This window comes from Emydura macquarii, unplaced genomic scaffold, assembly GCF_026122565.2.
Source record: "Emydura macquarii macquarii isolate MOO-44397 ecotype Brisbane River unplaced genomic scaffold, CSIRO-AGI_Emac_v2 contig_820, whole genome shotgun sequence".
Lineage (NCBI taxonomy): Eukaryota > Metazoa > Chordata > Testudines > Chelidae > Emydura > Emydura macquarii.
Window position 1 is genome coordinate 155,070 of NW_027130957.1, and position 19,691 is coordinate 174,760.

General features: G+C 50.6%; 1 protein-coding gene across 5 annotated transcripts; it reads right to left on the reverse strand.

Annotated features, from left to right (window-relative positions):
• Window positions 1-339: 339 nt before the first annotated feature.
• On the reverse strand, window positions 340-12,118 carry RCC1 (regulator of chromosome condensation 1). Of its 5 annotated transcripts, none has more exons than XR_010918825.1 (11): window positions 11,653-11,716; window positions 10,384-10,468; window positions 8,437-8,624; window positions 7,264-7,443; window positions 7,077-7,173; window positions 6,242-6,364; window positions 5,215-5,370; window positions 4,206-4,325; window positions 2,264-2,416; window positions 1,171-2,094; window positions 340-1,069 (listed from the first exon to the last, which is right to left on the reverse strand). XR_010918825.1 is itself a non-coding variant. In XM_067543251.1 (11 exons), the coding sequence occupies exons 2-10, from the start codon at window positions 10,454-10,456 to the stop codon at window positions 1,919-1,921; spliced, it is 1,266 nt and encodes a 421-aa protein (XP_067399352.1). In that variant the 5' UTR covers window positions 10,457-10,468; window positions 11,653-11,716; the 3' UTR covers window positions 340-1,401; window positions 1,875-1,918. The 5 variants fall into 5 exon arrangements, 4 of the variants coding, with proteins under 4 accessions (XP_067399352.1, XP_067399350.1, XP_067399349.1 ...); XM_067543251.1 differs by having other exon boundaries at window positions 340-1,401; window positions 1,875-2,094; XM_067543249.1 differs by lacking the exon at window positions 11,653-11,716 and adding an exon at window positions 11,938-12,118 and having other exon boundaries at window positions 340-2,094.
• Window positions 12,119-19,691: the final 7,573 nt, after the last annotated feature.

Below are 19,691 nucleotides of genomic sequence, written 5' to 3' on the forward strand. Positions count from 1 at the left end.
CATTCCGAAGCGCTAGGAACGGGGAAGGGCATGGTAGCTGGCTCTGTTTGTGGCTGAAAGAACTGGAAACGTGTCTGGTTCTCAGACGCATGCTAGCATGAAGCAGTTGCATGAACACAGATTGCATGTGCGAGTTAGAGGAACACCGGTGCTCAGACAATGCAATGATGGGCACCCTTACACAGATCCAAAGAGGAGAAAATATTGTTACATGGATTACACTGCGCTACAATTGTAAAATTGATATCACGCAGCACAAGAGAAAGGAAAACATCCCAAATGTTAAACCAAGACCGCTCGGACATCTCTCTGCTGTTCAGTGATGAGCCAGCCCAGGGGTTATCAAAACTTGATTTATTCCAAACATTAAAAGTGTACAGTTTTCTGCCTCGCTCCCCACTTACCCACCAAAATATTTTAATTTTTTTCTTTAAAAAAACAAAAAACAAAAAAATCAAAACTATTTTATGAGCCATTGTACAATTTCCCTCCCTCCTCCCCGATATTGCTATAACTTAACGTATAAAACAGTTCTTTGCTGAACCGTGGTTCTTAGTCCAAGTGTTTGGAATGCAGCTGCAGAAGACAGAGTGGCAGAGATGTAGATGGCCAGGCTCATTAGACGCACACGAACACACCACGCAGGGTTTTACATCAGGCTGGTTACTTTGCGTGATCTAATGCATAGTTGGAACTGGCTTTTCTTCCTGCTCAAGGCCCACACAGCAAATTAAAACCCTAACGGACGGAGAGGAGTACGAACAAGAAAACCATCAACAAAAGTGTTCTCTCGCTGCATGTTTCCAGAGGTGACGGAGGCAGGCAGGTTGCAATTCTAAAACCGTGTGGACATAAGAGGGAGGGGTGAGCAGCGTCAAAATAAGCCTCTTCCTAGCCCTCTCGTCTGCATGCGAAAGGGAAGTGGAAGGATTTGACTAGACAAACGATTTGCTCAAAACTTCACCCGCTGCAGAGTTTAGTCCAAGGCCAATGTATTCAAATGTGAGCATCTGGGGTTAATCGTCTAAAGATGGCCTGGTTTGCAAAGGTCTTGAGCACTCCCCAGCACCTAAGGGAAGTCAAGATGGCTCAGCGCCTTTGCCAACAAAAACGAGGCCAGCTACTTAGGTGCTTAAACAAGGATTTAGGAGAGTAACTTCAGAGACTCACCTTTGAAGAGTTTGGCCTGAGTCACAGCTCAAGTCACCTTCTCTCAAAAGCAACATTAGAAAACCTCATGTGCGTGAGCGACCATAACTATTCCTCACCCCTCTCCAGCTTAGATCCTCTACCTCCAGCCCTCGCACTGGACTGAGATGCACGTCCACTGTCACCGTAGCAGCTGGCAATTCACACAAGAAGCGGAGGGGAGGAGCTGGGGTTGGGGGCAGCCTCAGACATCTACAATAAAAAGAGACTCGGCCAACGTATGCATAAAAGTGACTCAACTCACGTGAGAGAGCTCTAAGGAAACGGGACCAGGAGAAGACAGGGACCGTGGGATTTGGCTTTCGGGTGCTGCGACCTTAAAAAGCTTGCGACACCCACGTCCTTTTGCATATAAAGTAAGGGGAGCCTCAGCTACACCGGACCAGGAATTGTTTAAAACGGGGAGGATCCATCACGCTGGAAAATCAGCTTCAGGAGAGGAAGGGGAGGAGGCAGTGAGCCCTGAATCAGCCAGAAAAGCCACACACTCCCAGAGCGGAAATGTGTCCCTGAAAAACCACACTCCAGCCATGCAGATTCTGCCCCTGGGATTAGAGAGGGGGGAGAAGCAGCTGGGTGTCAGCTGGGGGGCTTTGCCCCCATCACTCTGCAGACAAATCAGAAGGTCTCAGGAAGCTACCAGAGGCCAGTCTCCCAAACCCCACCTGAGCGGCTCGGGGTGGGTGTCCCCTGGTTTACTGCTGCACCATCAACTCTGCGCCTTGTCTTTGACCAGCAGGACGGTGTGCTGCCCCCCACTGGACACAGACAGGACGACGCGATTCTCCAGCTGCTTGCCAGTCATCTCCACCGGGCTCCAGACATCCTCCTCTTCCCCCGTGCCCAGCTGGTAATTGGTGCCCATGCCCCAAGCAAACGCTTGACCTGAAAACAGACAGGGGCAGATGCTGATTGCCTCACCCGATGCCGGAGGCTGTGCCACGTGCCCACAGCACGGACAGACCCGACGATGAGGGCAGGTCCTCCCGTAGACAGCTGGGAGGAGCTCTCAGCACACCTGGCATCGTTCCTCCGCCCCTCCCGTTCCCTTTACCTTCTTTGGTAACAGCGTAGCCAACAGATGCCCCACAGGCTATGGAGGAGACACCTGGCAGCCCCGGGATGGGGGTGGGCGTGTTCTTCTCTTCCACACCTTCTCCGAGACCTAACCGGCCGTACTCCGCCCTCCCCAGGCTGTAGGCTTTCCCTGGCACAGGCGGGACAGGCAAGAGACACATCAGGAACAAGACCACCCCGGAGAGCATTTAGATCTATTGGGGACCTACCTTGAGCACCCCACTTACATCCCACCCCACCCCCCGCCAGGCAGATCTGGGGCGTCTCCGGCATTATTCCTTCCCAGCGTTGCACTGTATGGAACAGAGCAGCCTGCAGACGGCCCCCGGCCATTAGCCTGCAAACTGAGCCATGACAAGAGGACTCGAGATTGAGACCAACACACCCGCTTCGATGCCAGGGTCCAAAGCCAAGAAGTGACCCTGGATCACCATATTTGGTGAGCCACGTCCCACCCCCACTGCCTGCTAAGGAGAGATGAGCTGCGTTCTGGAGACATATGCAACCACAGTCAGCTGCAGGATTTCAGTCTTCGCTTGTACTGACCGTGGCCTTTCGGAGAAGGCCAAGGGCAGGAAGCACTAGCGGGTGGATGGATGTCTGTGTGTGTCTCTCTCTCACTCACAAGCCCACCCATCAGCTTCTCTCGCGCACACACACAGATCTATCCGAGGAGCAGTAACTTATTTCTGGTTATCAGCAGCATCCAGGCAGTTTTGTGATTCTGTTTTTAATGGTGACGACGTTCGAGCTATGGCATGGTGTCCTCATGGTGCAACTCAGGAGACCCAGGTTCTATTCCTGGCTCTGCCCCTGGCCTGCTGGCTGACCTTGGCAAGTCACTTTCCCTCTGTGCCTCAGTTTCCCTCATCTGTATAATGGGGATAATGACTCTGCTCTCCTTTGTAAAGCACTTAAGAGCTACGGGTGAAAAGCGCTGCAGAAAAGCCAGCTATGATTACTACTACTCTGTTAGGCAAGAGACCAAAAATCTTTCGCTTCCAGCTTGGTGGGAACCCTTCACATTCCCACACACGGACGGCGCTGAACATCACCAGCCATCTAGCATGAAGGGATGAGGAAGCAGCCACGTGCCAGCTCAGCGCGGTGAGCTGCCTGAGACCCGTCCCCACCCACGCGGCCAAGTACCACCGTCACGCAGCATAGTGCCCAGAAAGCCAAGGCGGAAAGGAATAGTCGTTTGCATCGGTCATTGTGCAGGGTCTGATTTAGGAGGCCCTACAAGGACACCCACAATTTTAACGTACAACTACAGCCCCCAGATTTTCTGCAAATGCGAAATGACCGGGAAAAATCAAAGGAAAAATAATGGTCACCAACGAAATAAAAGGAATGACTCACCCAACGGTGGCGGCTCCTGCAGCTCGTGTCCGGCAGGGTTTGGCTTTGGGCCCCATCCCAGGCATTGCGACCCGGAGCGCGGGATCTCAGCGCTGCTCACATTTGGCCCGGTCACCTCACCATCAACAGGACGGAGGGGCGGCAGGGCCAACACTGAGCAGGGCGGCCACCCTGAGTTCCAGGTCACAAACGCCTGGAGCCAGCCCCACAGGGCAGGAGTTGCCGCTGAGGTGGGCTCACTCTGCAAGCCCATCCCCCAGGCCTCCTGCCCCCTGGAGCAGGACGTGAGCCCCCCAGCCCTAAAAGCAGAACCCAAACCCTGGGTAGGGGGGAGGGAAATAAAAATATGGATAAAACAAAAAGAGAAATTCCTGGGGGGAAACCCTGAAACATTAACAACAAAATAAAACGAATTGGGTCTCTCCATGTAATCTTAAGAACACCAAGGATCTGGGATTCAAAGTTCACCCCAACATGCCCTGGCACCTGAAGACAGCAGCACTAAAACTAAGGAACGCAGCCCCCACCCCTGGTTCACAAGCAGCTGCCCCGCTCACCTTCTGAGTCCATGCACACGGTGTGGTGCTGCCCGCCCGAAAACCCCACCCAGGACTTGGTGGAGTTCTTGAATGACGTCAGGTTCTGAGGAGCGAAGCAAGGCTCGGTGTCCTGCGTCCCTGCAGGGGGGCAACAAACCCCAAGGAAATCAGAGACGCGTGAGCAGACGCCCCCTCCACCCCACAGGTCACCCACAATCCCGCTGTAGGAGAACGGACACACCATGCTCCGAAACGTAAACCCAGAGGGCTGTATCCACGAAGCCTGGCCTGGACGGGGAACATCAGGAGACAGGCCAAGAACGTCCCACCTGTTCTGTCACGTCCTGTCCTGTCGCCGTTATTAAAAGTCACCGGACAGTGCCATGCAAACCCTCCACTAAAACGAACGTGGGAGCACGTAGGTTGCAGGTGGGAGGAAGGGGGTGCTCTACAAGAGCCTGGCACAGTAAGAAATCCCCAGAGAGAGTCACCTGCACTGCTTAGAAATACACCTTCCCAGTGGTCCGGGGAGCTGACAGCATCAGAGTCCAGTGGCAACAGGCTACGCATGGAGTTAGCAATGCTGCGTAGGACCCTCCTCAGCAAGCCTGGCTGTGTCATTAAGCCCGGCTTCCTAGCATATCAGAGAGCAGGATGCAAGCAAGCGTCTTGCCTTAAGGGCCCCCTTTCTTCTGCCGCCTTGCCCGACCAGGCACAGATGGGACAGTGCTCTTAGAGGGGCAGCGGAGCAGGGCACAGGACCTACCGACTCCGTGGGAGAGCCCGCCAGAGACACGTTTCCGCATTGAATGCGGTGGGGGCTGTGGTACGGCCAGAAAATTCAGCATCACTTCATCTCCCTGCGCCCCACTTCCCCCTCGGTAAGATGTGGCTAGCACTTCCTTTCTCCCCCTCCTCCCCCGGCGTCTATCCAAACTCCAAGCTCCTCGGGGTGGAGACCGTCGCACCAAGTGCACGTACAGCGCCTAGCACAGCTGGGCCTACCAGCAGACAAACAACGCCTCACCCAGCTGGTGGTAGTTGGAGAGGCCGAAGCCGTAGACGTGGCCCTCCTGGGTGACGGCGAAGGTGAAGTACGCCCCGCAGAAGGCGTCCTGGAAGCGCACTCTGCCCTTGCCACCTCTCCCTTTGAAAGGGACGCGCTGAGGCACGAGCAGTCGTTCTACACGGGAGACAAGAGATCAGCCTGCAGCGAGAAGCCAGGGACAGGTGCCCTCCCCACGGGTACATCTAGGGGCGGGGCGATGACCCTGGCTGGCCTTTCCAGTGCTTCAGTCAGCCAGCACCGGAGCTCCAAGCTGACAAGTGCCCCTCTTGGGGGCCGCCTTCTCCCGGCGCTAGGTGGGGCGGAAGTCCTCCCACACGCTCTCATCCGCTAGCACCCAGCCCCCCCTTGCACCACATCAAGGATCTGGAGACGGGCCATTTGTCGAAAAAGAAACCCGGAAGCAACCCCACTTGGTCCTCGTGGAGCCAGCTAGGGCCTGCCCAATGCCTTCTCCTCACCCTGCGTGGAGTCAGCTGATACGAGGGAGACTTGCCCGGACGCTCCGGCAGCGCTGCAAACCTGCCCCAGCCCCCTCACCGATCTATCGTGTTTCATTGCCATTCAGCCAGCCCCCAGCAGCACCGGGCCGAAGATGGCCGGCCAGCTCACCCCAGCGGCTCGGAACGGAGCCTTGGTCCGGTGTTGCGTGGCAGGGGTGCAGCCCCCAGGCCAGGAGGGATTATCAGCACTTTCCCGTGTTGGAAACACAAGCGGCCCAGCACATTCACGTGCCAGGGCAGTCAGCTCCAGCGAAAGGAGCCAGATCGGCAGCCCTGGAGATCGCTGGCCCGGCTGGAGACGGCAGCAGAGCCGGCTTCCGCGTCTACCTGCTCAGTGAGCCTGGCTCCCCCTCTGGCTCAGGGGAGCACATCAGTGTCTAACACCCCCCTATCCTGCAGTGTCTTAGCAGGCACCGGCTCAAGGGCCCCCCCCACAGCACGCACCCTCCACCCCCCCCGGCCCCGAAGCATCCAGAGCAACTCACGTAAACCTTTCCTTCCTCCCCGATTGGCAAAAAGCTCCGGCACTCTTCCCAGCTGGCCTTGCTCTCCACAGCCACACGTGTACAGGTCACCCTCCATGGTCAGCAGCACTAAGTGATCGTTCCCTGGGGGACGAGGGAGAGAGGGTTAGCACCAGCCTCGGCGCCGATCCCCTGGCTGCTGCTGGCATCCCTGGCCCTGACCAGCAACTTGGCTGGGTAACTCCGGGGGACTGCTGGAGAACAAGTTTGGTGCACCAAGCCCCCTGCTAACGTCTTGATGTGTAGGAACTTGGTAAGACCCCCCCCTCCCCCCAGGAGTTAGCAAGTGCATAGTTTCTCTTGGGTGTACATTGCTAACTCCCTGCATTATTTAATACGTTAATTACCATGGGCAGAGCCTGGTCTCCCATCTGACCCCAACCCACACACTGACATCAGCCGAGTCCTAACCGCCCCAGAAGGGTGGCACTGGAAACATTAAGCCCAGAGTCACTGCTGACATCCCCACCTGTCCCTGACCTGCCCTCCCTCCAATTCCCCAGCCGGGAGAGGGATCGTACTTCTCCTACTCTGCAAGAATTCGTTAGTTCACATTTGCAAAGTTCCTGCAGCTAGGCTGCACCAAGAACTATTACTAACAACGACCGGTCAGGGGTAATACAGGAGGCAAGCATTCGGCTCGGAGAAGCGGAAGGGAGGGAACAGCATTCTGCAGCTGGGAGAGGAAGATAAAATAATCCAGTTTATTCTGGGCCTTTGTTTGTCCTGATGGCTGGAGCGGGTTTGGCGGCTTGTGCGTCAGCCCGCGTTCCCTGCACACTGAGACCTCCCTCACCTGAGACTATTTTAAGGACAGGCACGTCTAGTTGTAGTGGCACCGGAACTGCACTCTTCTTCATGGGCTCCAGCAACCCGATCACTCCATTGTTATCCTGAACGGAGAGACAGACATGGGGGGGAAGTTTAGCGACAAAGACCGGGAAGCAGCAGCAGAGCTTCCAGAGCCAGTGCAGCCCACGTACCCGGAAAGAGCCCCAGAGGAAGACCCTGCCGTCCTCCGTCAGCGCTGCGGTGTGACTATCGCCAGCAGACACCTGCACCACCTTCTCCTGCAGCTCCACCAGCCCCGGGATGGTCTCCGTTCCCTCCTCGGAGGTGTCGCGGCCCAGGGCGCCTTCGTCGTTGCAGCCAAAGGAGTAGATCTAGAAATGGAAACATGACACAGTGGGAGAGGTGCCCAGAGCAACAAAGACAAACCCAGTGCGGGAGAACCCGCCCCGCTGTAATGACAACACAGACGCAGAGCCACCAGCTCCCAGCCACGGGCTCTATTAACGCAGGGCGATGGCTGCGTTATTCTCAGAAACAGCTGTTCGAGGGCGAGGGAGGTCATCTCAAAGCACTTTACAAGCCAGAGGCTTACAGCACCAAGGAAACAGTCACTGCCGGGGGGAAGCCGACATGCTGCAGTGTACTGCTAAGGAAGGGAGAACTTTGGTCAAGCACTGGGGGCAAACTCCCCTTCTCCTGGAAAGTGTTAGATCTTTAATGTCCCTGGCAGGGCAAGGAAGACCTTGGGGTTTCCAAGGTCTCGCGCAAGAAGATCTGCCTAGTTTTTTCTCTTGCAAGAAAAGCAAGGCCACAATGGAAACAATCAGAGGGTCCCATGACTGAGCTGTCCTATGGATCGAATTATCACCAGGCCAGATGCTGCTACAATGTTAACGGCTGGCGTTGTACAGTGGCAAGTTCCCCCTTCCCGGTTAATTATGAATCCAGAATTTTTACCAACTCACAGCTCCCTCACTGCACACCCCAATCTGCTGCTCAGAGGGAGGGACTCCAGGACAGCCCCCTCCTGACACCCAAAGCGTCCAGGCTCTGACCACAAGCTAAGGGAGGTCAGAAGACTGCAGAATGAGATCGTGGTTACATGCTGGCCCTTTAATCAGAAAGGCTCTGGAGCAGGGCATGTACATAAGGAACCTGTGTGGGGGGAGATTCCGAAGGGTCTGACCCATGGCCAGCTGCCATTTTGCAACAAGCAGAGTAATTGAGACGGCGCTGATAGTCCGACATCTGAGTCAATTTGCTCAACGAGTTACCCAAATAAGGCCCGCTCCCCTCCCCGTTCGATGTACACATCCTTGCTCCTTTCCTGCAAGCAGACTCAGATCAAGGCGCTGCAGACTCACTTTGCCCGTCTCACTAAGGCAGACTGTGTGCATCCCTCCTGCTTCTGCCTGGACGATCCTTTCTGGCAGCTGCACCAGGGCTGGCCTCTTCCTTTCGATCACATCCTCTCCCAGGCCCAGCTGCCCGACGTCACCCTGTCCCAGAGTAAGCACCAGTCCAGGCTCTGTCCGGTGTGATGAATGGCAGACTGGAGCACAGGAGAGAGAGGGGGAAACACTGGATAAATAAGGGGACAGATGCACGCTCATGCAATATTGCATCTATCAAGACATCTTTCCAAAAGCTTCCAGAACAAGGGACTGCTCAGCAGCAGACAGCGAACACACTAGCCTTTCCACTGCAATCTGGGCCAAGCGCATGAGTGAAATGAGACTGATCATCCCAATCCAGCCACCACCGTGGATCCAACTACGATTCACAGGCACTGCAGCAGGTCAGAAGCAAGACGACGCCAGCAGAGCTGTGCATGGGGGAAAGCGAGCATAGCACCTAGCACAAGCCCCAGGGGATGGATCATATTTAAGAGTCAGCAGGTCTGGACTCGTGGGTTCTCCTGCATCCGACTCAATGAAAGACCTTGGGCGAATCAGCCCATGCCCTGCCCTCCGTACAATGGGAACACAAGTCATCCTCCTCAAAGACAGGTAGGAGGATTAAGAGTAAATTGCTTTCAGATCCTTTGGTGGCAGGTGCTATAGAATTATGGCTTCTTTATGACTTAGTCCAGTGTTTCTCAACCTTATCAGGCCGGCAGCACCTTGTTCTACGGACGCCAACGTTTTTCACAACTCTCCTCCAACCCCTTAAATCTACTATTAAAGTAAGATTCAAAAAACGTATCAGTGCTAAGCCTGCGTCATTTATTGCCATGTGTTTTGAGGCGTGGACAAAGAATGCTTGACTTTGAAGGGTGCCTGGGGTGTGAACTTATCCTTGTGTTTGATTGTAATATAATTTTTGACACCTCACAATTCCCAACTGCCTTTCAGAACACCTCGCTGGGGAGCTGCAACCTGCCGGCTGAGAGACACTGATCCTCTGTTTCGTGTCTGAACGCAATAATAAAAAAAAAAAAGCTGTTCACATGTAGTTGGAGTGAAGAGTAAAGAAATCTGTCGTTTTGGGACAGCATCACCCAGCGTTCTCTTCCTGGGAAACTGAGGATCCCCACACAAACGGAACTAACCAACCAGAAAGCAACATAACCTATAACCACAGCTTCCCTTGGCACAGCCAAAACAACCTTCTCGTCCACAGAAACATCCCAAGCATGAATTAAAAATGGGACCTTTCAAAAAATACCTTCAAGTCTCCTGGCATAAAGCAGAATCGCAAAGCACAAACTGCACCCTTGCCATCTTCCCCTGCTAACCGCATGCACAGTGCAAAACAGAAGCCAACCCAAGGTGCGCAGGGAGTCAAAAGCTCCAGGAAAAGGGCAACTGACAGTACTGAACATTTCTGGAAGGTGTCATTATTTATGCTGACCTGCAGCCAACACCCACTGAACGACAGGGAGCAATCAGAACCGTAAGAACATCAGAACAGGGAACGGAAAAGTCACTTTGGCCTTGTTCCCAATGGGATTTGCCCCAATTACAGCCACTGATGTTCAGCAAAATGGCATAGCTGCATCAGTTCAAACTCTACTGTAGACAGAGAAAGCCACAATCTACATCTCTGGGGTGCAGATCCTGGTTCCAAGAAGGGATACACTGAACTGGTGCAAATTATGGATAGAAACTCTCTACACTAGGGGTCTCACCAGAGCAGACACACTGATGGCTGAAATCTGGGCAAATCCTCATTGTAGGCAAGGCCATTATGGAAACTGTCAGTCTGGATCAGACCTGTGGTCCACCTAGTCCAGTATCCTGTCTCTGATACCAGCCAGCCTCAGATGTTTCAGAGGAAGGTGCAAGAAACCCTGAAAAAAGCCACTTTACCTTTAATCTTCTTCCTCTCAGGAGACCCTTCTTCCAGTGTCGGGCTTTTCTTTGCAGTGCGCTTTCCCGGCATATTGCTATAGAGCTAAACAATTGAAAACACTCCACATTAAGACATTCGCTAACCCAGAGCATGCAAATTGCAAAGCACGGGCTTTTGAAGTGACATGGTCAGGTTCCCCCTAGCACCCTCTTTTCTAAATCACTGAGGCTGCGATTTTGTAAGAGGCCTATGGGAGATGAAAGCAAAGTGGGAGCTGGGTGTCTAACTACCTTAGCCCACTGTTAAAATCCCACTGGGTGTCTTCCATACTAAATCAGTTCTCGATTTTCCTAATTGGCTCCAGGAGTTACAGGCACCACAAAAATCACGCCACCCACTGCTGACATGCATCTACACCTGGGGCAGAAAGAGGCCACAATGTTCCCCCATACGGATTACTGGCAAACAACTGGGCAAAAAGGAAAATGTTCAGAGGCAAGCTGTAGAAAGACGGGAGTGATGCAAGCTCCAAAGCTGCACCAAGAAAGTGCAGTGCAACATGCAACTTCCTACCTCTGCCCACAGGCGGAGTCAGGGCTGGATCCCACCCTCACAACCAGGTGGGTGAAGTGCTATCTTTCACTGGACCTCACCCAACCCTTGTCTCTCTATTATCCTGGGACCAACAGGGCCACAACAGGCCATGCAAATGCAACCCTTACACCACCTCCCCTCAGCACTCCTTTAGGAAGCCACAGAGAATTGCACGCCCCCCCCCCGCAGAGGAATTAAAGCCTGCTCGCCCCCTCCCTCTCGGGTGCTCCTCCGCGGGGAGGCCGGCCAGGCCCTGCACCCGCCGGCAGCCCTTAGCAAGGTTTATCAGTACTCCCCCCGGGCCGGCCGGCAGCGCGAGCAGCTGCGGTTTGAAATTCCCGCGCTGCCTGGCCGCCCCGCGCCCGCCCGTCCGGCCCCGCTGCACGTTGCGCCGCAGGGCCCCGCGCGCGCGCGAGCGGCTGCCCGGGACCGAACGTTCGGCGCGCGGCCGGGCCGGGCCGACACGCCGCGTTCCACGCGTGGAACCTTCGGACACAGCCGCGCGGCGGCAGCGGCCCCGGGGCCACGTGGGCGCCGGGCCAGGCCTCGCCCCCACCGGACGGAGGGAGGGGGGAGCCCGGGAAAGGGGCTCGGCCTCCCCTCCCCCACCCGGAGCCCGGTTCCACCCAAGCTCCCCCGGGTGTGTGTGGGGGGGGGATAGGAAGCAAGACGCGGGCCGGCCTGTCGCTCACCGTCACCTCCCTGCTGCTCTGCCACCCTCCCGGCCCGCGCCGCGCTCGGTCCTCTGGCCCCCCTCCCCCCACACCCCGCTGCAGCCGGAGCATGCGCGAGCGTGAGCCCCAGCTCCGCCAGCCGGCCTCCACGGCGAGAGGAAACGGTGCTAGCGCCCCCTGCTGGCCACGGCGCGGAAAGGCGCCGACTCGCCGAGGAGCGGCGGCTGCAAACGCGGGGGGAAGCGGGGCCAAGGGCGTGTGGTGCAACGTGCGCGCCAACGGGCCCGGCCCTGCCAGCCCCACCTGCAGCGTTTGGGGTCGGCAGCAGTGGCCGCGGTACCCCTCCGCGCAGCTGGCTCTGCAGCATGTGGCTCTGGGTGCCCCCGGCTCTGCAGCTGGGACAGCAAACAGCCGGAGCTAGCTGGGGAGCCCCCGACAGCCCCGAGGGTCCGCAGGGATCTGCTCCGTGCAGCTGCAGCAGCGGGTGAATTTCCCGCACGTGCTTCACTTGAAGGTGGGGGGGACGCCCAGGGCACAGCACCTAGGCATGCAAACAACTTGCACTGCAAACAACTTGCGTTACTCCAGGGGATATAGTTTAAGAATTATTTTTTGCTGGCTCGTAGCCTCCTTTTGCTTGTCCAGTGTTTGCTGCCAATTTCTAGCCATTCAGGCCCAGTGCTGCGCTCCTGAGGACGCAAACGCTGACCATGAACACTCCTTTTTTCAATATGCTCCCGCTGGACTTTGGAAACATTTCCATTCACTCTTTGTACCGTTCAGAGTGCTGTGGAAACATAACTAGCAGCTGCCTTGGAGGAGTATTGTCCCCATTTCAGGGGAAGGGAAATGGGGCGGTGGCGAGGTTAGGTGACATCCCAAGGCCACAGATAGTGGCAGATCCAGGTGGCAGTTCCTGTTTCCTGCCTAGGTGTTTTGCCCACTAGACCATACTGCTCCCTTCCAGGCAATAATGGAGTGGCTTGCTGCACTGCTGCATTGTTTTCACTCTAGGTTTGCAATGCCTGTGACTGTGCTACAGGATGGCTACCGGCAGCGATTATAATTTAGAGTTGTAACCAGGCCTCAGTTGCATTATTTAAGACAAGTTCCTGTTCACTGGTTGCCTATGGATGACACGAATGGAACAAAAGACAATTGGGGGGTTTCCTCCCACTCCACACTTCATGCAGAGCAGAGGCTTGTCCTTGGTAGCTCAAGAAATCACACATGTAATGATCTGCTTTCCTAGCGTCGTGGGTGCCATATGTAACAGCTCTTCTTGTGACAGTCATTCGTATGAGAAAGTCATCTCCTTTACTAGACTGGTGCAAGACAAACTATAACCCTATCCCTGCTCTGAGATCTTACAGCCTACGTATGGTATCCTTGAGGAAATCACAGTAATGTGGCTTAGCCCATTTCTTTCCTAATCCTGTTCCTATCAGGAAAGACGTGAAACAATTAGTGTGAGCACTTATTTCACAAGTGTTTGGGATTACCGTTCACCAGTTTTTGTGGCACAGCGTTAACAGTCCCCATAGCAGGATTGCAATTGCCAGTCGAGTTCCCTTAAGACTGTAAAATATAGAGCTGCACTGACAGATTTCATATGGCACAGACTGATCCCTAGTGCTCAGAGTTGAAAACCACTTGGTCTACACTGGCCATGAATAAATTTAGGCTGGAAAAGAAAAGATTTCCAACCATCAGAGGAGTGCGGTTTTGGAGTCGCCTTCTCATAGAAGTGGGGCAAACTGCCTAACGACTTTTAAGATCGATCTTGATACATTTATTAAAGGGATCATGACAGAACAAGGACTGAACTCAGTGATCCAGGAGACCCCTTCCAGTCCTATGTTCCTATGTGTCAAAATTCCTACCCCTGCTGATTATTTGTAGCATTGGGCGAGTCATTTCTGTGTCTCCCTTCCCCATAGCGCTGAAAACAGGGGAAATGCACAACAATCACACGGGAGTGTTTGTGAGGATTAACTAATCCCAGTAAAAAGCTTTGAGACCTTTGGTAAGCAACAGAATAGCCCTGAGTCATATTAGTCATAATTGAACAGAAACACGGTCTGTTCTAAGACTCAGCACAGACACTGTTGCGAGGATTGGCCAAACGGGCGTTCAGGCAACATGGCTCCATAACCTATTACACACATTCCACTGCGGAGATGAAGTCATGCTTCATTTTAGAGCTGCGTTAACAGGTCTGTTCCAAAATGCCTTGCCTACACAGGGAAGCCATTTAACGCCCTGGCTGCGCTGCAGACATTTAAGCGTTATGCTATGATCTTCACATCTTTGAAGCAAAGAAGAGCAGCATGTCCAACGTGTTAAGGAAGCACATTCTAGGGCTTGTTCAGACTCTGCCTGTTTAAACGCAGATTTTGTAATGGGGATAAATTGTCAGAACAGCTGACAACCACTTTATCCTATAGGATCTAAAGACAGCTACACAGCACCGTGGATGAAATATCGTGAGAAATGTTTCCTAGGCTAAGCAGAGAAAATCAGCATAAATTGTAAGCTCTTTGGGGGCAAAAATCATCTTTTTGGTCTGTGTTTGTACAGCACCTAGCACAATGGGGTCCTGGTCCATAACTAGGGCATCTAGGGGGTATGGCGATATAAATAGAAAATCATATGCATGGAAGAAAGTAGGTTTTAGAGAGCAGTTTAAACATGGTGATGTCCCTTCCACAAAGAACAGTATAAAGCCTGCTGCACTGAAGTGGTCTTCAACTGTTTCAAGTTTCCCCATGTAGTCAAGGCCTTTCAAATAACAACACAGACTATGTCCATTTTCTGTTATATTTCACCTTGGACAATGTTACTTAGGTACCCGTAGAAAATAGCCAGTTTATATTTCTGCCTAGCCTTGTGTATGGCTAGTATCTTGGAACATATCTTTAGCCTTGAACATAACATGAATGTCTTACCAGAATTTGGGTGAACTTTGCTAAGCTTTTGTTCGCTTCAGCTCTCCATTTTTTTCTGCACTCAACATTTGGACTAAGTTTTCATGGAATGTTTTCCTCCTTTAAAGAGTCACTGTCATGACAAAACCCCTTTTTTTTCTTACCCATGCCACTAAAATTTCAAGCTATTAAATCTGATTTTAAAGATCTGATTTACCCAAGTTTCAGGTCTAACTACTCCTGTCACTCATGAGGCGGATGGAAATGAGTTTCCATTGCTCATATACTGCTTCAATGATTTGGTTACACATACAGCAGGGGAATGTTCAAACCCTCACCAAAAACTATTTCATTTTAGTCATATAATGCCATAGGCATTCATGAGAGACAAGGTCAGTGAGGTAAGTATCTTTTATTGGATCAACTTCTGTTGGTGAGAGAAACAAGCTTTGAAGCAACACAGAGCTCTTCTTCAGGTATTCATGGCATTTTACAGAGAAATGAAAATGTAGGTCTTTGTCACTTCTTAGCAGAAATATTTTCATTAAGGTATTACTAATGCTGTTTTGTAACAAAAAGTTGGTAACCCTATGCCCTGGGTCTGATGATGATCTCTAAAAGGCTCACCCTAGGCAAGCTGGTGGCTAGGTACCCTATTAAGAAAGTTGCCAAGCAAGATTGCTTCATAAATCCAACAGCCACATCTGCTGGAATTTTCTTCAGCAAGTTTGGCATTAGGGAAGCTACAGATTGGTCCACTGAGTCCTGAAGAGTTGATACCACTGGAGCTGAGAGGGTTGATCCCCAGACACCTTCCAAGGAGACTTGGAGAACCCAAGTGCAAACAGCTGTTTGTATGAAACATGAGAAGTCATCAGGTGTTCCTGAGTTTCACTGAGTGAAATGGAACCTTTAACCAGTCACGTCACTGAAGGACAGATCATGATCCAAGCACCACTGTTTAAAAGCAATTCCTTTATTAGTCATACAACTGAACCCCTCAGACAGGATCCATAACATTCTTTCTGAAGAAATATTGCAGACTTTCCTTAGTAGGTATTACACTCAAATACAGCACACGTGACCTTAGGTCCCCACATCCCACCCTCTCCTACAATGCAGGATGGCTTGGATCGGGGAGCCCATTAGAACATTTCTACTTCTAATTAACATCTCTAATGTTTTTCCTGCTTAGTAAGCTTTTGTCTAGACTAGGAGTAAGGGTGTGCTGACAGAGCATATTAGCTAGTGTTCTAGAAGTCTAGTGTAGACATAAGCAACAGACACTACCGCTTGGTTGACAATGTGCCCCTCTTTGCCCACACACACACACACACACAGCATAAATCATTTGAAAGCTGATGATGTCTACTTTAAGATGAGGTCTGATGTGGAGCTGTCTGGCGGTGCCATTACCACAGAAATGACACCATTAAGACGACCACTTTGTAATATGTGCATGTTTCTGTTAGTTTAATGCCGCTATGCATTATTTCGACATAAAATTGGATTTGTGACCTTAAAGCATCACGACAACAATCTAAAGGGTGAAACACTCTTAATAATACATTTGTAGAGGTATCATTGAAATGTAATAGTGTTGGTGACATTTCTAGTCAACATCACCTTGTTCATCATCTCTGTCAAGAGCACGTGGCTTACTGTTGAATATTATGCACTCCGCAATTGAGCAGCACCTTCTTTGAATATCTTCTGAAGGATGATACTCACTGCTAGCTAAATTATCTGCCTCTTTGTCTATCAGCCGAAGGACAAACTCCTGCACCAACTGGGGCACAAAAGTAGCTGGCCTCTGTAAATTGCAATCACCTGGCTTTGGATAATATTCTGAGACTTTTATTTGGGCTATTTTAGACCGAAGGATTGAAGCAGCGTTATACAAAACTACCTGTTCATTTGAAAGCCGGTCACCAAGCTCTCGCGCCGGCAGAACATCCACACATTTGGATGACTTAAGGGCCTGCTTCCCATTACTAGCAGCTTGGATAGCATCAGCTAATGTCATTACGCTGCACAGAACAATGGTAGACTTGCCTTGCCCGTGCTGTGCATGGAATGAAATTGCAGACCCATAGTGTTTTTCTAATCTTGCCTGTAATTTGCTACTGGAATAGCTTGTGGTTTCTACCTCTGAGGGGAGTAGGGCTTTATATCTTTGAAGAAGCGTGGAAAGGAGAAGAGTTTTCTTGTTGTACATAAGATCACTGTCTATCTCTTCAGTCAGCTGATAAAATGCAATGTCATGTGGTGACTGTACTGCTACAGCGTGACTCAATTGTTTTGCTTTAAGATTTGTTTTACTCAAGTAGGAAGAAATGCATGTTGAGTGATAAACTGCATTCTTAGCAATCAAGTCTTCCACAGATACCCTGCACAACATGTCATCATCTCCTCTTTGAAGTGCGGCCTCCCTTAGATTGGTTGCTCTCTCAAATGTTTCTATTCTATGAAGTTTCTTGTCCTTCTTATGTGTTTTTCTCAAGCAAACAATGCAACAGGACCAATCGCTGGAGGACGTGCTTGCACTGGTGGCTATAGATGCAGGTGAGCATGATGCTTTCTGATCAGATTCAGAGTCTGTTTTCCTTCCTGCGTTCAATATAACTCTGACATGTGCCAAATTTGACTTGCTTGTGTATTTCTGAAAGCAACCCCTGTGATAGAATATTGGTGGCACATCGTCTAAACTAGAAAATTCACCCAGTAGTCGCCAATACAATTCATCATTCCTGGCTTCTGCTGCCAGCATTACAGAGTTCTGTCCAGCACTGGTAGCTTTTGACAGTTTTGTATTCTTCAGATTTTCTTGACAAACAACACATTTTTCAAAGTTTGTGGACAGTCTTTTTTTCTTTGACCTAAGCTTTAAGGGGCTTGTATCCTCCATGTCTTCACATACTGTAACTGCCCTGTAGAGGGAAAATTCCCGAAGCATATTGTTAGCATTACTATCACCGCTACCACCATTTTCATTTTGTACAAGTACATAGACTTGTGCTTAGATCTGTTAATATAAAAATGGCCATTTTTTGCTTAGTGAGCACTTTGATTGATGCCCAATTGAAGCTGTGTATTACCATCTTTAATACTAATACCAACCTGTGCATAAGTGTCACTGAATTAAAAAGCTAGTTTCTAGAACATTTCAATGGCTTGTACTGCATGCGTAGGGCAATTGCAGATTAAACCTCGTGCCAGGCAGACTGGATGCTACATTGTATGTACACGGGCTTAAAAATGGAGACGCATCAAATTAGAAATTTGCATACATTTATATAAGATCGGCCATACTGGGTCCGACCAATGGTCCATCTATCCCAGGATCCTGTCTCTAGTAGTAGCCCGTGCCAGATGCTTCAGAGGGAATGAAGAGAACAGGGCAATTTCGAATGATCCATCATCCAGTCCCAACTTCTGGCAATTGGGGGTTTAGGTACACTCGGAGCATGAGGTTGTGTGCCTGACTATCTTGGCTAATAGCCATTGATGGACCTGTGAACATCTCTAATTCTTTTTTGAACCCACTTATGCTTTTGGCCTTCACAACATCCCATGGCAACGAGTTCCACATTTTGACTGTGTGTGTAAAGAATTCATTTCATCGGGTGACTCCTAGTTCTTGTGTTATGTGAAGGAGTAAACGCTTCCCTATTCCCTTTCTCCACGCCATTTGTGATTTTACAGACCTCTATCATAACCTGCCTTAATCGTTTCTTTTCCAAGCTAAACAGTCTCAGTCTTTTTAATCTCTCATGTGGAAGCTGTTCCATGTCCCTAATAGTTTTTGTTACCTGTATCTATCTTTTTAGAGATGGAGTGAAGCAGAACCGCACACACTATTTAAGGTGTGGCAGTACAATGGATTTATATAGTGGCATTATATTTTCTGTTTTATTGTCTATTCCTTTCCTAATGGTTCCCATTAGTCGGTTAGCTTTTTTGACTGCTGTTGCACATTGACCAGATTTTCCAGGAACTATCCAAGAAAGGAGTCCAAGGTCTCTTTCTTGAGCAGTAACAGATAATTTAGAGCCCATCATTTAGTACATATAGTTGAGATTATTTTTTCCAATGTGCATTACTTTGCATTTATCAACATTGAATTTCATCTGCCATTTTGTTGCCCAGTTTTCAGAGATCCCATTGAAACTCTTCAGCCTGCTTTGGACTTAACTATGGTAATTTGGTCATCTGCAAATTTTGCCACCTACCTGTTCCAAATCATTTACCATTATGCTGAACAGCACAGGTCCCAGTACAGATCCGTGAGGAACCCCACTATTTACATCTCATCCCTGAAAACTGATAATTTATTCCAACCTTTTAATCAGTTACTGATCCATGAGAGGTCCTCCTCACTTATCCCAGACTCACAGAAGTGTAGGACCAGAAGAGACCTCAATAGACCTAGTCCAGTCCTCTGCACTCAAGGGAGGGCTGCATAACAGCTAGACCATTCCTTGATGGTGTTTGTCTAACCTGTTTTTAAAAACCTTCAAGGATGAAGACCTCACAACCTCCCTAGGCATTTTGTTCCAAAGCTTAACTACCCTGACAAGAAGTTTTTCTTTAAAGTCCAACCTATACCTCCCTTGCTACAGTTTAAGCCCATTGCTTCTTGTCCTCTCCTGAGGTTAACGAGAACAATTTTTCAACCTCCTCCTCGTAACCTTTTACATACTTGAAAACAGTTAGGATGTCCCCCCCACCCTCAGTCTTCTCTCCAGACTGAACAAACCCAATTTTTTCTTCACGCCTCTTATTTTCTAGACCTTTAGTCATTGTTGCTCTGGACTTTTTCCAATTTGTCCACATCTTTCCTGAAACGTGGTACTCTGATGTGAACACTACTTCAGTTAAGGCCTTATCAGCAAAGAACAAAGCGGAATTACCAAGATGGCTTTTTTTTGCCAGTGTTACACTGTTGACTCTCATTTAGCTTGTGATCCACTAGCACACCCAGATCCCTTTCCACAGTACTCCTTTCTAGGCAATCATTTCTCATTTTGTATGTGTGCAATTGATTGTTCCTGCCTCAGTGGAGTTCTTTGCATTTGTCCTTATTGAATTTCATTCTATTTACTTCAGACCATTTCTCCCATTTGTTCA

Coding starts and splice junctions, on each gene's coding strand:
- RCC1 (XM_067543249.1), bottom strand. CDS start 10,456: ATGCCGGGAAAGCGCACTGCAAAGAAAAGCCCGACACTGGAAGAAGGG. Junction 7,174..7,263: donor TCCTCTGGGGCTCTTTCCGG/GTACGTGGGCTG, acceptor CTCTCCGTTCAG/GATAACAATGGAGTGATCGG. Junction 2,095..2,263: donor CTACGCTGTTACCAAAGAAG/GTAAAGGGAACG, acceptor GTCTGTTTTCAG/GTCAAGCGTTTGCTTGGGGC.